The 15,985-nt window shown below is 47.2% G+C and overlaps 1 protein-coding gene across 1 annotated transcript in view; it reads left to right on the plus strand.

The window, feature by feature from the left end:
- The window catches only part of Map3k5 (mitogen-activated protein kinase kinase kinase 5), a 208,895-nt gene that overhangs the window by 68,848 nt on the left and 124,062 nt on the right, over positions 1-15,985 (plus strand). Inside the window, exons 3-6 of the mRNA XM_021174435.3 lie at positions 8,459-8,482; positions 12,505-12,698; positions 13,765-13,933; positions 15,032-15,138. Of these exons, the coding sequence (XP_021030094.1) occupies positions 8,459-8,482; positions 12,505-12,698; positions 13,765-13,933; positions 15,032-15,138 (494 nt within the window). The remainder of the gene's footprint in view (positions 1-8,458; positions 8,483-12,504; positions 12,699-13,764; positions 13,934-15,031; positions 15,139-15,985) is intronic.

The following is a 15,985-nucleotide window of genomic DNA, read 5'->3' on the forward strand; positions in this document are numbered from 1 at the left end:
AGTCCTGCAGTGCACACTTCTCCCTCCCCCCTCTGCAGTCCTGCAGTGCACACTTCTCCCTCCCCCCTCTGCAGTCCTGCAGTGCACACTTCTCCCTCCCCCCTCTGCAGTCCTGCAGTGCACACTTCTCCCTCCCCCCCTCTGCAGTCCTGCAGTGCACACTTCTCCCTCCCCTCCTCTGCAGTCCTGCAGTGCACACTTCTCCCTCCCCCCTCTGCAGTCCTGCAGTGCACACTTCTCCCTCCCCTCCTCTGCAGTCCTGCAGTGCACACTTCTCCCTCCCCCCTCTGCAGTCCTGCAGTGCACACTTCTCCCTCCCCTCCTCTGCAGTCCTGCAGTGCACACTTCTCCCTCCCCCCTCTGCAGTCCTGCAGTGCACACTTCTCCCTCCCCTCCTCTGCAGTCCTGCAGTGCACACTTCTCCCTCCCCCCTCTGCAGTCCTGCAGTGCACACTTCTCCCTCCCCCCTCTGCAGTCCTGCAGTGCACACTTCTCCCTCCCCCCTCTGCAGTCCTGCAGTGCACACTTCTCCCTCCCCCCCTCTGCAGTCCTGCAGTGCACACTTCTCCCTCCCCTCCTCTGCAGTCCTGCAGTGCACACTTCTCCCTCCCCCCTCTGCAGTCCTGCAGTGCACACTTCTCCCTCCCCCCTCTGCAGTCCTGCAGTGCACACTTCTCCCTCCCCCCTCTGCAGTCCTGCAGTGCACACTTCTCCCTCCCCCCCTCTGCAGTCCTGCAGTGCACACTTCTCCCTCCCCCCTCTGCAGTCCTGCAGTGCACACTTCTCCCTCCCCTCCTCTGCAGTCCTGCAGTGCACACTTCTCCCTCCCCCCCTCTGCAGTCCTGCAGTGCACACTTCTCCCTCCCCTCCTCTGCAGTCCTGCAGTGCACACTTCTCCCTCCCCCCCTCTGCAGTCCTGCAGTGCACACTTCTCCCTCCCCTCCTCTGCAGTCCTGCAGTGCACACTTCTCCCTCCCCCCTCTGCAGTCCTGCAGTGCACACTTCTCCCTCCCCTCCTCTGCAGTCCTGCAGTGCACACTTCTCCCTCCCCCCCTCTGCAGTCCTGCAGTGCACACTTCTCCCTCCCCTCCTCTGCAGTCCTGCAGTGCACACTTCTCCCTCCCCCCCTCTGCAGTCCTGCAGTGCACACTTCTCCCTCCCCCCTCTGCAGTCCTGCAGTGCACACTTCTCCCTCCCCTCCTCTGCAGTCCTGCAGTGCACACTTCTCCCTCCCCTCCTCTGCAGTCCTGCAGTGCACACTTCTCCCTCCCCCCTCTGCAGTCCTGCAGTGCACACTTCTCCCTCCCCCCTCTGCAGTCCTGCAGTGCACACTTCTCTCTTCCCTCCTCTGCAGTCCTGCAGTGCACACTTCTCCCTCCCCTCTTCTGCAGTCCTGCAGTGCACACTTCTCCCTCCCCCCCTCTGCAGTCCTGCAGTGCACACTTCTCCCTCCCCTCCTCTGCAGTCCTGCAGTGCACACTTCTCCCTCCCCCCTCTGCAGTCCTGCAGTGCACACTTCTCCCTCCCCCCTCTGCAGTCCTGCAGTGCACACTTCTCCCTCCCCCCTCTGCAGTCCTGCAGTGCACACTTCTCCCTCCCCCCCTCTGCAGTCCTGCAGTGCACACTTCTCCCTCCCCTCCTCTGCAGTCCTGCAGTGCACACTTCTCCCTCCCCCCTCTGCAGTCCTGCAGTGCACACTTCTCCCTCCCCTCCTCTGCAGTCCTGCAGTGCACACTTCTCCCTCCCCCCTCTGCAGTCCTGCAGTGCACACTTCTCCCTCCCCTCCTCTGCAGTCCTGCAGTGCACACTTCTCCCTCCCCCCTCTGCAGTCCTGCAGTGCACACTTCTCCCTCCCCTCCTCTGCAGTCCTGCAGTGCACACTTCTCCCTCCCCCCCTCTGCAGTCCTGCAGTGCACACTTCTCCCTCCCCTCCTCTGCAGTCCTGCAGTGCACACTTCTCCCTCCCCCCCTCTGCAGTCCTGCAGTGCACACTTCTCCCTCCCCCCTCTGCAGTCCTGCAGTGCACACTTCTCCCTCCCCTCTTCTGCAGTCCTGCAGTGCACACTTCTCCCTCCCCTCCTCTGCAGTCCTGCAGTGCACACTTCTCCCTCCCCTCCTCTGCAGTCCTGCAGTGCACACTTCTCCCTCCCCTCCTCTGCAGTCCTGCAGTGCACACTTCTCCCTCCCCCCTCTGCAGTCCTGCAGTGCACACTTCTCCCTCCCCCCTCTGCAGTCCTGCAGTGCACACTTCTCTCTTCCCTCCTCTGCAGTCCTGCAGTGCACACTTCTCCCTCCCCTCTTCTGCAGTCCTGCAGTGCACACTTCTCCCTCCCCCCTCTGCAGTCCTGCAGTGCACACTTCTCCCTCCCCTCCTCTGCAGTCCTGCAGTGCACACTTCTCCCTCCCCTCCTCTGCAGTCCTGCAGTGCACACTTCTCCCTCCCCCCTCTGCAGTCCTGCAGTGCACACTTCTCCCTCCCCCCTCTGCAGTCCTGCAGTGCACACTTCTCTCTCCCCTCCTCTGCAGTCCTGCAGTGCACACTTCTCCCTCCCCTCCTCTGCAGTCCTGCAGTGCACACTTCTCCCTCCCCCCTCTGCAGTCCTGCAGTGCACACTTCTCCCTCCCCCCTCTGCAGTCCTGCAGTGCACACTTCTCCCTCCCCCCTCTGCAGTCCTGCAGTGCACACTTCTCCCTCCCCCCTCTGCAATCCTGCAGTGCACACTTCTCCCTCCCCCCCCTCTGCAGTCCTGCAGTGCACACTTCTCCCTCCCCTCCTCTGCAGTCCTGCAGTGCACACTTCTCCCTCCCCCCTCTGCAGTCCTGCAGTGCACACTTCTCCCTCCCCTCCTCTGCAGTCCTGCAGTGCACACTTCTCCCTCCCCCCTCTGCAGTCCTGCAGTGCACACTTCTCCCTCCCCTCCTCTGCAGTCCTGCAGTGCACACTTCTCCCTCCCCCCTCTGCCGTCCTGAAGTGCACACTTCTCCCTCCCCTCCTCTACAGTCCTGCAGTGCACACTTCTCCCTCCCCTCCTCTGCAGTCCTGCAGTGCACACTTCTCCCTCCCCTCCTCTGCAGTCCTGCAGTGCACACTTCTCCCTCCCCTCCTCTGCAGTCCTGCAGTGCACACTTCTCCCTCCCCTCCTCTGCAGTCCTGCAGTGCACACTTCTCCCTCCCCCCTCTGCAGTCCTGCAGTGCACACTTCTCCCTCCCCCCTCTGCAGTCCTGCAGTGCACACTTCTCCCTCCCCTCCTCTGCAGTCCTGCAGTGCACACTTCTCCCTCTCCTCCTCTGCAGTTCTGCAGTGCACACTTCTCCCTCCCCCCTCTGCAATCCTGCAGTGCACACTTCTCCCTCCCCTCCTCTGCAGTCCTGCAGTGCACACTTCTCCCTCCCCTCCTCTGCAGTCCTGCAGTGCACACTTCTCCCTCCCCCCTCTGCAGTCCTGCAGTGCACACTTCTCCCTCCCCTCCTCTGCAGTCCTGCAGTGCACACTTCTCCCTCCCCTCCTCTGTAGTCCTGCAGTGCACACTTCTCCCTCCCCCCTCTGCAGTCCTGCAGTGCACACTTCTCCCTCCCCCCTCTGTAGTCCTGCAGTGCACACTTCTCCCTCCCCCCTCTGCAGTCCTGCAGTGCACACTTCTCCCTCCCCTCCTCTGCAGTCCTGCAGTGCACACTTCTCCCTCCCCTCCTCTGCAGTCCTGCAGTGCACACTTCTCCCTCCCCTCCTCTGCAGTCCTGCAGTGCTGCTCCCTTCTCTTAAAGCGTTGCCTTTCTGGAATTTACTTAAAAGTTCTGTTATACTAAATTTTAATTTTTTCAAAGTATATGACTCTTAGATTACTATTGGATTTCCACTAGCACTTTAAATATTTCAACTTTGTACAAAGTACTCATTTAAAAGTCAGTTAAAATGTGACCCTATAAAATCCTCTTGCAATTAGTGAGCTGGAAGCACGGGCCCCACCCCTTTAAACAGCACTGCCTGTGGAGCCTTCAGATGAATTCTAACATGGTCTCCAGCTATTATCTAGAATCAGCAGTTTTTGAATTTGCATTGGGACCTGGTCTGGGTCAAGCTCTATATCCCATATACTTACAATGTCACAGGAAGTATTCCATTCCCATGCACTTCCTATGTCGCAGGAAACCCTTTATCCCATACACTTACAGTGGACATCACAGAAAGTTCTCTATGACATATACTTATGATGGGTGCCATTTTACTTTTTTCAGAATTACTTTCATCTGAGCTGTTGTCATTCCTTCTCAAACTGGGAAAGAGGCAATTTGGGGTAGGAGCACAGAGACCATGTGCATACCAGGGCTTTATAGATATTTTTCTCAAAGGATCTTAAAACGATAGGAAATCAGCAATGTTGCATCTTGTAAGGCATCAGCTGTAGAGTGAATTAAACAAACTCTCGTAAGATCCACTCCCACCCCACCTGCCCACCCACTCCATCTAGCCTCTGATTGCCATTTGTCAAAGGGAAAAGAAAAGGCAGGCTTCACAGGAACTGGGAGGTGCCACACCAGTCACTGTCATCATTTGGAGAGACCCCAGTTAGAGGATGTGAATTCGAATACCTTAAAGGGCAGGAAAGGCAGAGCAAACCATCTTGTTCATTATATGATGGCCCTTCCTGTAGAATCTCGTTGTCATGGCAGTTTAATTGTCATCTTCTTTGGGTTCCTCATCTTTGAAATTACCAGCAATTTCCTATGTCAAGTGTGGCTATACAGAAAATCATCACACCTACAACTCTTTAACAATATATATATATATATATATATATATATATATATTTTAAAAATATAGAAATGTTCACCAGAATAATTTGGTTTAATTAAGCATTACTGGAAGAGGTGGTTGGTGGCAGAAGGAAGAAAGCTGGTAATAGCAACACAGTACAACGTGAAGTCAGTGTTGAGAGGCTGTCAGTGCTGTGGGGCTCAGACGTCACTCATGAGACCCAAGAGAGAGAGTGTACCTACCGACAGCAGAGTTTTCCCACCAAGAGATGTTTTAAACACGGAAAAAGGTGATTGGAAAAAAAGAGGAGAAGGAGGAAGAGAGAGCATTGAATGTGCGTTATGACAGCTTTGGTGTAATAGAACTTGAGTTTTGAACTATTTTTTTTAAGTTAAACATTTTTCATATTGCTTTATTCCTAACCATGAACAACACAGCTGCACCGTGTTCCCAGACCTGATATAAGTCGCTTGCTTCGGTGTGATTAATACCCCACATTGCACATAGCTTTGAGCTTACCACACATTTATGTCACTTAGTTTTTAAGGTGTGATCTCATGAGGCGAACAAGTTAGGTTCTCACTTTCTGGATCAGATAGAAAAGATTCCCTTAGGGTTAAAAAAGTAACTGAGGAGTGTACAATTTAGAGCATATGGCGTCAGGGTGAATAGTCCTACCGACTTTGGCTCATCGTATAGTTCATGGTTTATGACAGTGCTTGCGTGGTGTGAAATGACTGCAGAAGACAGGTAGGAACCGTTCTTTGGGGAGACAGCACATAGGCTCCAGCCCCCAGAGGCTGTAGTGATGTTCCACAGAGCCTCAGCTTATCCATAGTCCCTGTCTATTACTCCTCTCCCCTGTTCCTTCCATTTCTGTGTCTGGTGTACCAAAGCCAGGACAACAGAGAAGTGACTCCTGTTTTAGGGAAATGAAGATGTACCATTTCGAGGTGATAGACAGTTAAGGTGTTCCCTGCCTCTGCCTTTCAATGTACCGATGCTGCTTGTTCCCTGGACCACCTGTTGACCAACCTTACTTGCCCTTGGGGGTTGGAGGTGAGAAGGCTTGGAATCCATTGCTCAGACTCCAGGAGCGGTGAGAACACTGCAGCAAGCTTGGATAAACTGTCACAAACTCCTTTATTAATCCTCGGGCAGGGGGCGGGGCTTTATACCCTCCACTCATGCACCCCATTGGTCCCAAGCAAGCATCTCTTCCAAGCAGCAGTTTCTGATTGGCTGGCATTGTCTGTGTCCTCAATCCTTAGTCTCTCAGGCAGGTGTTCAATTAGTTCCTCATGCAGGAGTTGCCTTCGTGGCTTCACAGCCCCTAACATTTATGCAGAGATGGCTACCACCATTCCTCCTACATACCAATGTGTTCCAAAATCTCTCAGCTTGAAGACTCTTGAAGGGGCTAGGAGTGTAGCTCAGTTGGTAGAGTGAGAGCCATAGCCCAACATATAAGAAGCACCACACAAACTGGGTGTGACAGCACACTCCGGGAGTAGAGGCAGGAGGATTGGAAGCTCAAGGCTATCCTTGGCTATAGAGTGAATTTGACACAAGTTTGGGTTACATCGAGATTCTGTCTCAAAAGACAAAGAAACAAACTACACTTGAACATTAAGTGGTTGCAAACCACGGTTCTTTGTTGCTCAAAGGTTTTCTCCACTAAAGCCCAAAATAACATTCTCTTCTTATTTCTGGGTCAAAATGAACTTTTTTGCTTTAGATCAGTGGTTGTATTGAAGTTTTTTTTTTTTTTTTCAAATACCCCTTTGATTCTCTCTTCTATATATGGCTCGAAGTGAACTGTCTTTCTTGGTTCCCAGAGGTAGCATTTATTGATAGTTTTTGTGAGCCTCTACTTTCCATCTGTCTCTAGGCAGAATACCCACCCACCACCAGGCATAGCCTTTGCAGTTTCCTCTCTACTGCACAGCTCAGCTTCTGGCCCACCCTCATAGCTGACCTCCAGTTCTATAAGAAGAGCATCTCAGAGAGACCATAGCTCACACCATCTGCATCTTTCTTCTGCCTTTTAGTTCTCCATGCTCTTACTGCTGTGATGAAATGTCTAACAAGAAGCAAATTGGGAGGAAGGACTTATGTAAGCTTGTGATTTGAGGGGATGACCCATCAATGCCGAAGTTAGTTCATGGAGTGTGGATCTGGGAATTCTCACAGCAGCAAGTGCAGGGATGGATAGAAAAAGAGATAAGCAGATAGGTAGGTAATGATGATGATGATGAAGATAGATAGTGAGGAGGAGGAGGATAGTAGACAGACAGATGGACAGGTAGGTGGATACCAGAGAGAAGTAGAGTGGAATGTGACTCCCGAGACTCACTTTCCAGTAACTTACTTCATCCATCTAGTCCCTGTCTCCTAAAGGTCCCATGGCCTCTTGAAACAAATATCACCCTCAGGACCAAGCTTTCAAACACAGGAACTCATAGGGGCAATTTCACCTCAAACCATAACAGGATGTATATGTGCCTACATGTTCACACAGACGAATGTCCTTTTTAAAATGTAAAAATGCTCGTTTGTTTGAAACTAAGTCCTAACTCATGGCCAGGATGCCCAGGAACCTGCTGTGTATTTCAGGCTAGCTGAAATATATGGCAACTCTCCTGAATTCGCCTCCTGAGTGCTGGGATTAGAGGTGTGAGCCTGGCTTGCTAGTGGCTTGTGCTCCCCTATGTCTGTTTAGCATCTGGATGCCAGCCACTCTGCTGGGCTCTGTGTCTCTGCTCTCACCTTGCTGGATCTGGCTGCTCCCCTCAGCCAGATGGACTTTCCAGAAAGAAGCCACAAATACCTTACAATTCCTGTTTCCATGACAACACACACACACCATCTTCCCTAATACACAGTCTCATTTTCTGTTTTCTAAATCATGATTCCCTCACCACCAGTGAAGCTTGTGTACCACAGCATTTCCACATCCTCGCCGCAGCACCTCTAGTTATGGTAATGTCTGGTAATGTAGGAGTAGTGGTAGATACCTTTTAATCAATGGAAAGCTACATATCTCAGTCATTTTCATGAGCCCATTCCTTATAATATAGGAAACAGGAATAGTGTCCATGTGGTATATTTATCCCATTACATGTCTCATAGAAAAAGCATCTAAATTACACTTGCCTTTATTGTCAGATGCCCTTATTATCTGTGTGTGAGGTTGCCATTGGCCAAGATACCGTTTCTTACCTGCAGCTCCCTAACATGCTGTGCCCTGCTTATTATCTCAGGCTGTGAGCGACTGTGCTTAGGGATGTCATCTGCTCTCGCCAGAGCTGGTTTTAGGCACTCTGTTTAGGGATTTGTACAGGCTTGTGTTGTTGTATGTGCATGTGATGTTGTGTGTGCTTGTGTTATTTGTGCTTGTGTTGTTGTGTGTGCTTGTGTTGTTTGCGTGTACTTGTGTTGCTTGCATGCTGTGCGGTTGTGCATGCTTGTGTTGTTACTATCGAACTCCACATAACACTTTTGTGTTTTCTTATCCATTTTTCATATGCAGAAACTTAAGTGTATAATTTCAGACTGCAAACATTAATGCTTTTACAGTGTTCCTCTGATGTCTCTGATTGCTAATATAAATGTTAATACAAATTTACCTGCATACAATATTTAGTAAGGCCGTGGGTTTTTGTTATAACATTTGCTAAGACTGTTGTTCTCTTATTTTTTAGGAAATTATTTGCCAGAAGAATACTGTGAGTATTTGGCTTAACTTTCCAATTTTTTTTTTTTTACTTTTTTCTTTTCCATTAATTAATCTGTTATTTTTAAATCTGCACAGATTGTCAATTTTCATTTCTTTTACTTCTTTTTAGGGCTTCTCATATGTCTGTATGAACACAATTATGTTCTCTAACTAACTCATCATAGTGAATATTATAACAATGGAAGATAACACTAATACCTACTTTTTGAATATATAATTATGTTTTAGAAAAAAACTTTTCATAGTACATTCAATGTTACAGAACTATAATTGGCAATATCAAGGCATATAACAAAGAAATATATGTGTGTATATATATTATCCATATATGTCAATATCTATGGATATAAATACATAGATGTATATGTATATATGTGTTGATATACATGGATATATACATATATGAATATAATATATAAATATATATCATATATATTTTCTGTGTTTCTGTTTGTCTATCGTGTATCTTCTATTTTGAGGCATTCAGGCAAATTCTTAGGTTGTCTTTTTGTCTTTGTTTGTATAGTGCTGGGGACTGAACCCATGGGCATGTACTTGTTAGGCAAGTGTTCTACCACTGAGCCAAATCCCCAAGCCCTTTCTCTAAGCCTGAAATTCTTCCTTGAGATCACATTACAGAATGCAGACTCCTCATATAGAATTAAATTAATGTGAAAACCAGAGATATTTAATATTTTAAATTTAAAAAGACTGCATGGGAAATGTTGAACTATTACCGTAGAAATGGGAATGGCCCTGTGGGTCAGTGGTATATTTTATCTTGGGAAGTAAGGCAGTGTTTAAGAAACCTAAAACAGGTATACATCTACAGTTCAGAGTGAGAATAACATATGACATAAGACCTACATAATTCCACATGAGATGGCAAGATTAACGTTGTAGTTGATGGGTTTAAGATTTCACCACAAGGAAGACTCATTGCAGTGTGGATAATGTGGCCATTTTTAAACTCTTATCTCTCACATTTCATCAGGAAATGAACACTTCCATTCCATGCTTCAGTGCTGTGTAACACATTTTATTCAGCTGGCATTAATTAAATGTGAATGGTATGCTAGGACCTGGGCGTAGTGCCTACCAAGGAGAATCACACTAGTGCTTGAGAATAAAAACAGTGGTGTTTATAACTGTTGTGTGAGATCAAATAGTGGGAATGCTAGAGTATCGGGACAGGTAAACAAAGAATCAAACAGATACAATTTTAGGAAATTAGGGCACATGACCTGCTGAAGAGATGGTGGCCATCATTATATCAAAGCCCACCAAAGGAGGTAGCATTCCCTAAGCCTGAAGGGCAGGAAGGGTAAGAGGAGCCTCATGCCTTGTGATATTGATTTAGGTTCTGCTTCCATCTGGGGACTGGATGTGGTCTGACTTAGGTATACTTCCTTCAGTGTGTTTGAATGCTGTGACCATTTCCTTCCAGGTGTTTGACTCCTTCTCCACACATACTTTTGTTCCTTCATATAGTTCTTAAGGATTGAAAAGGAAGATCAGCATTATTGATATCTCTGGATATGGTCAAGTATAGGTTTTAGATTTTGAGCATTAGGATTTTATACATACATAGACAGAGCGAGGGGGAAGGAGAGAAGAACAGAGAGATAGAGAGACAGAGAGACACAGAGAGAATATGCATCCAGCTTGGGCAGTGGCTCCAGTCAAAGGATTAAGTTAGGTGGCTGTGCTGCTCTGAGATCCGGGTAGCATCCTAGGAGAACAAGTTCTTTTTTACTCTTCCTGATTGGCCTCCCTATCACTTTGTAAAGGGCAACTTGATTTGGTTTAAACCCTAAATCTCCCCTTGTGGAAGTCCTTCTCATACTCTGACGTCAGGTCAGTCTCATTTCTTGCTCACTGCCGACACCCGGGTGCTTCAAAGCATAACATGCTCATAAATAATTAAATCTGGCCATAAAAGCTCATGCTTGTAGTGAGCTGTCATTATTCATGCAGATGCCTGTGAAGGCGATATCGGGAGGGAGAGCAAGTGCAGCGCCCTGTGAAGGTCACGTGAGATGGTTAATTCACCCTAGCAGCAACAACATGCTCTATCTACAGAGAAAGCACTGGGCTAGAAGCTTGAATACACCAAGGCCAGGAGCTTGGTCTAAGCTCGATGCCACCTCGCCTGTAAAGTGGCACCAAGAGCCTCTTCTGTGCGTGTTGTGCTCATGTCAGCACTGAGGCTATGGTGACAGTAAGGCCACGTGTCCCTTCTTCCGTGCAAGTACTGAGTTAATGTTTGCTCTTGCCAGTCAGGGCACAGCAGTAAGAGAGTGCACACTCTCCCTGTACGCCCAAGGCCAGGACTCCTAGTGCTGTCCAGGAGGCACACACCCTGTCTACTGCTCAGACCTTTGCATATGCTTTTCTTTATGGGTTTCCCTTAGAGGTCCCTGACATTTCATTGGGTTATCTCAAATCAGAGCCTGGTCTGTGTTTACATTCCCATACACACCAAATCCCTCCCGGTCTTTTGAAGGCAAGCTATACTCCTTCCAAGTGAACATTCCATTCCAGCCCACTTCAAGTTTCAGTCTCTTCAGTCTTCTAGGAGTTTAGCTGGAGGTGGGTGGGGCTCTGTGTGGGGTCTGTTGCCTGAGGTTCTTCAGAAAGCAACGTGCTGACAGTGAGGCTGCATTCTTGCTTCCCATTCTTGTAAAGAGGCCCCACTTGGATCCACCTTCAGCTCCTTCCCGAGCATGCAACTGTTTCTCCGTCCCAGATGATTCTCCTTTTGGGTGCTGAGCTTGAGCTTATAATGACTTACTGGTTCAGGTTGCCTCAACCCCGAGCTGGTTATGCCACATAGCTTTCTGCCTCATTTCCTTACATCTTGGCTCTTGCTCTTACAGTCTATCCTGTTGTCTACCCAGAATGCCCATGTGCACAGCCACTCTTGTTTTGTCTTCTCTGCCCAGGATCCTCTGCCCGCTTCACACTCCTCAGAATATGTAGTTGAAAGTCTTTAGCTTGCCTTTTGGTCCCTTCTTTGGGCCCTAACTGCAGTCAGACTTGCTTACCCCAGGGTCTACAGTCCAGTTCCCTTTGTCATCTCCCAACAGTGCTTTTGTTGGGCACAAATGTCCCTTTATTTGGCATGATCTGGAAACTGCTAGGTCAGCCAACCCTGGCCTTAGTGACTCTGGGAGAGGGCACAGACTGCAGCTAGCAAAAGGCAGGATGTGCAGGGGTCGGGAGTCTGTGGACAGCAGCGTAAGCCTTACCCTCATCACAGCCCCTGTGGGGCTTCATGCAGCTTTGTTTGTAACTCATGTAGGTAGATGTTAAAGACTGTCTGGGAGCTGGGTAGAGAGAGGATAGCAGGCAGTCAGTGTGGAGGTCAGAGTGTACCAGGGAAGGCAGTGTGGAACAGGAAAACCATTGCAGAGACTCGGGCAGGTGTAAGGTGTGTGCACCTCCTTGCTAGCAGAGAGGAGGGAGTCAGACAAATCTGAGCTTGTAGAGCCAGGAGAGCAAGGGCTGTGACAGTCTTGGGTTTTAGTGAGTGGGAGACAATATAGTGTGGACCTGGAAGGAAGCAGCTGTATTCTGGGCTGCTCCTGCCTTCCCAGGGAAACCCTTAAACTCCCAGGGAAACTCCTAAGCTCTCAGTGTTTTGTTCTCCTTTTGTTGAGCCTGATTGAGTTTCTGATTCCCTGGAGGCTGGAAGTTATGCTTAAATCATTCTTGTTTTAGCACGTATCCTAGTAGCAACGGGTGACAGCACATGCATATTTAACGGCTGATAAAAGATACTTTATCATGTGCGAGTCCTAATTATACTGAAGTAAGCAATTAAGGAAGTTGGAAAATTCTGTTTTCATGGGTCATCAATAAGAAATAAATCTCTTCTGTTTCCCTTTGCACTCAAAATTATTGTTAAGAACAATAACTTTAGTCACTGTAACACGACCTGGCATTTTTTTGTCAGTGTGGTACCCCCTAGGCAAGCTCCCTACTGTCTGGTGCCTCCTGTCTCTATAGGTGTGCACCGGAAACTACACCTTCATCCCCTACATGGTGACTCCACACAACAAGGTCTACTGCTGTGACAGCAGCTTCATGAAGGGCCTGACGGAGCTCATGCAGCCTAACTTCGAGCTCCTGCTGGGGCCCATCTGCTTACCTCTCGTGGACCGTTTTGTTCAGCTTTTGAAGGTGGCGCAAGCGAGTTCCAGGTAACACTTGGTGCCCACAGTGGGCGATGAGCCTGCAGTGCTGTCCTGCTTTGTTTATTTGTGTCTCTTGTCACATGTTCCTACTTAAGAGCCAGGGAACAATTTGCAGCACCTTCTGAGTGGGGGAGAAAGTATGCCATTTTCGTTCACAAGTCAAATGGCCCCAATCTATTAATTGTTTTATAATAATGGCAAAGGTATGTATGTATGTACTTATAAGTATTTATATTCCTTTAACTTATTTTAAAATAATTTTATTTATAGAATCCTATTTACAAATAATATGCTTATAAAGAAATAAACACACATACACGCACACGGTCAGTTATGGCTACATCAGAATAAATTTCCAGAAACTTTTAGTATAAGCGCCAAAACATGGCAGGATTTGCTAAGAAGATAGTTTAGCTAAGAATAATCCTTGGCACTTGCTGCCAATCCTGACAGCTTTAGTTCAGGCCCCGAAATGGTGGAAGGAGAAGAATGGTTCCTGTAAAGTTGGCCTCAGACCACCATCCCCGAGACTAGGCACACACAGAAGCGCATACACATGCTCTAAGTCAGAAATGTAAAATAGTTCTCTTGATTCCAATAGCTCTGGCCGGCCTGGAACTTCTTATGTGGTCTCAAACTCTTTATGGAGGGGGGCTTCCAATACTCAGAGATTTACCTGCCTTTGCCTCCTCTGAGTGCTAGGGTCATGAGCATATGTCCAGCAAGTATGATTAAAAAAAAAAAAAAGAAGAAGAAGAATCAGTTGTTTATGGTAGTGGATAATGGTACTGAGCTAGAGAGTTAAGTCAGATCATGGGCCTATCTAAATTATTTGGGATAATTTGCACTCAAGCTAGTAAGATGAAGATTAAAATTTGTATATTTTTTTGAAGTATGGCAGAAATCTAAAAGAAACACATGGACTCCCAAATTTGATAATAATGCCAGATACACATATCTTAATGTGCTGGAAACTAGTCGTGGACAAATGTCATGCGTTTCCTCATAAAGTATGTATTTCAGTGAATTGTTTTCTAGAGTTAACTCTTTGAAATGTCTGGTTTTTCGCCAGCCAGTACTTCCGGGAATCCATACTCAACGATATCAGGAAAGCTCGGAATCTATATACTGGTAAAGAATTGGCAGCAGAATTGGCGAGGATCCGGCAACGGGTAGACAATATTGAAGTTTTGACAGCAGACATTGTTATCAACCTGTTGCTTTCCTACAGAGACATCCAGGTGAGAGGACTCTCAGTCACCCTCAGGTATCACGCTGGAGGAAGGAGGGACGAGGGTGTGGAACATCAGCTAGGTAATAAGCGGTCCGTGTTGCTGCATCATTTCCACTGCCAGGTCTTAGGCTTTTTAAGAGCCAGCAAGTAGAGTAAACTCTCAGTGAGGGCCGTGGTGTTAGAGTTGTATCATGAAATCCAGGTAACTCCTGGCTTCTTGTTCCTGTATCCACCCTCTTGGCCCTGTGTAAAATTTCGTCCATGAGAGAGACTCGGTTTATAAAGAACCATGACAGTTAGCAGCCTGTGGCTAGAGGAAACTCACTTACCGTGACATGAAATAGTCTTGCTACTTACAACAGAATTTCAGTCAGTTGCTCCATGACCTTCAAACTTTTCATGTCCTTGATGGAAGCCTGCAGATCAGGAGCTACGTGAAAGGAGACAGTCGTGTGTCTGTGGTTCATTGGTTCATTTGTTTTGTCTCTTTGGGTTTTGTCAAATACCATAACTTTATTTTTCATGCCTTAAACCATGTAGTAGGAATTTAGGAGAAACACAGCTGTTTCTAGGGTTTTCAAAGGTCCCAACAGAGTATTATTTTTTTCTAACATAATACTTTTATTGATTATTTGGGAATTTCACATAATCACCACAATCACTCACTTCCTGGTCCTCCCAGGTCCATCCCCCTAAACTTGTGACCTCCTTCCAAAGAAAAAAAGAAAAAGAAAAAAATATATATACTAAGTCTATTTTGTGTGGCCCGTATAATCATTGAAACATGGCTAACTCTCAGTGGTCAGCCCCTTAAAGAAAACTGAGTCCTTCCCCATCCCCACCCCTCCCAGAAGCCATCAGCTGTGAAGAGCTACACTTGAGTATCCCCATCAATCACAAATCTTAACAGTCCTCTTCCATGGCTTCCTGTCTAGACTGTTGGCTGTATGTGTGTGTTGGTGGGGGTTTGCTGCAGACACCTTCAATGCCCCTCAACAATTCTAACTTTGCGGTTCATCCCTTTCTCAGAGTTAGATGCCTGGCTGTCTTGTTGAATATTTCTCCTCAGGGTTTAATTCTGTTGTGCTATTTGTTTGATTGAAAGGACTATGACTCCATAGTGAAGCTGGTAGAGACGTTAGAAAAACTTCCAACCTTCGACTTGGCCTCGCACCACCATGTGAAGTTTCATTACGCATTTGCACTGAACAGGTAAGATAGCCCCTCCTAGGATGCTCTGACGTGATGACTCAACTCTCACAAAGTCCCCAGGAGCTGCCAGGCATCCCCCAATTAGAATATTGTTGCACTGTATCTACCTCAGCCACTGAAGTACTACAAGCACACCTTCTGGTTTCTCTCTGGTTCTTTTGAGGGGACAGGGTCTCACTGTGTATCTCAGGCTGGCCTGAGCTTTTGATCCTCCTACTTCTGTCTTTTGATGACTGTTATTACTACCAGTCTCCTCCCTCCCTCCCTCTCCCCCCCCCCTGTGTGTGTGTGTGTGTGTGTGTGTGTGTGCGTGTGTGTGTGTCCTCTGTCTCTCTGTTAGTAAAAGCCTTTCCTGGTATTTGTAGATATAATTCTTTTTTTTTTTTCCTGTAACAGAGCTTGTGTTTGCTATGTATATTTTATAACGTTCAATACTTTATCAATATGATACTACTTTTTTAGCAAATATAGTTGTCCTTGGGCAGTTGTTAAAAATTGGTTCCAAACTCTTTAAAGGTACTCAGATTGAAGGATGTTCAAGTCCTTATATAATGACATAGTATCTCATATGACAATCACACATTCTCTATACATTTCAAGCAATCTCTAGATAACTATATCTAACATAATATGATGCTATGTAGATGGTTATTTTTTCCTGTTCAGGGAAAAAAATCTGCATGTTCAGTGTAGACATTTCTCCAGATATTTTCAGTGCATATTTGATGGGACCGGGACTGAGACTTCACAAGGACGTAAGACAACCTCGGTATCATCTGCCTTCCCATACTGATTCGTTCAAGTGTGAGGATAGTTTTGAGGAAGCAAATGTTTTTCTCATCCAGAG

Source organism: Mus caroli, unplaced genomic scaffold (genome assembly GCF_978045245.1).
Source record: "Mus caroli unplaced genomic scaffold, Mus_caroli_1 scaffold_9, whole genome shotgun sequence".
Lineage (NCBI taxonomy): Eukaryota > Metazoa > Chordata > Mammalia > Rodentia > Muridae > Mus > Mus caroli.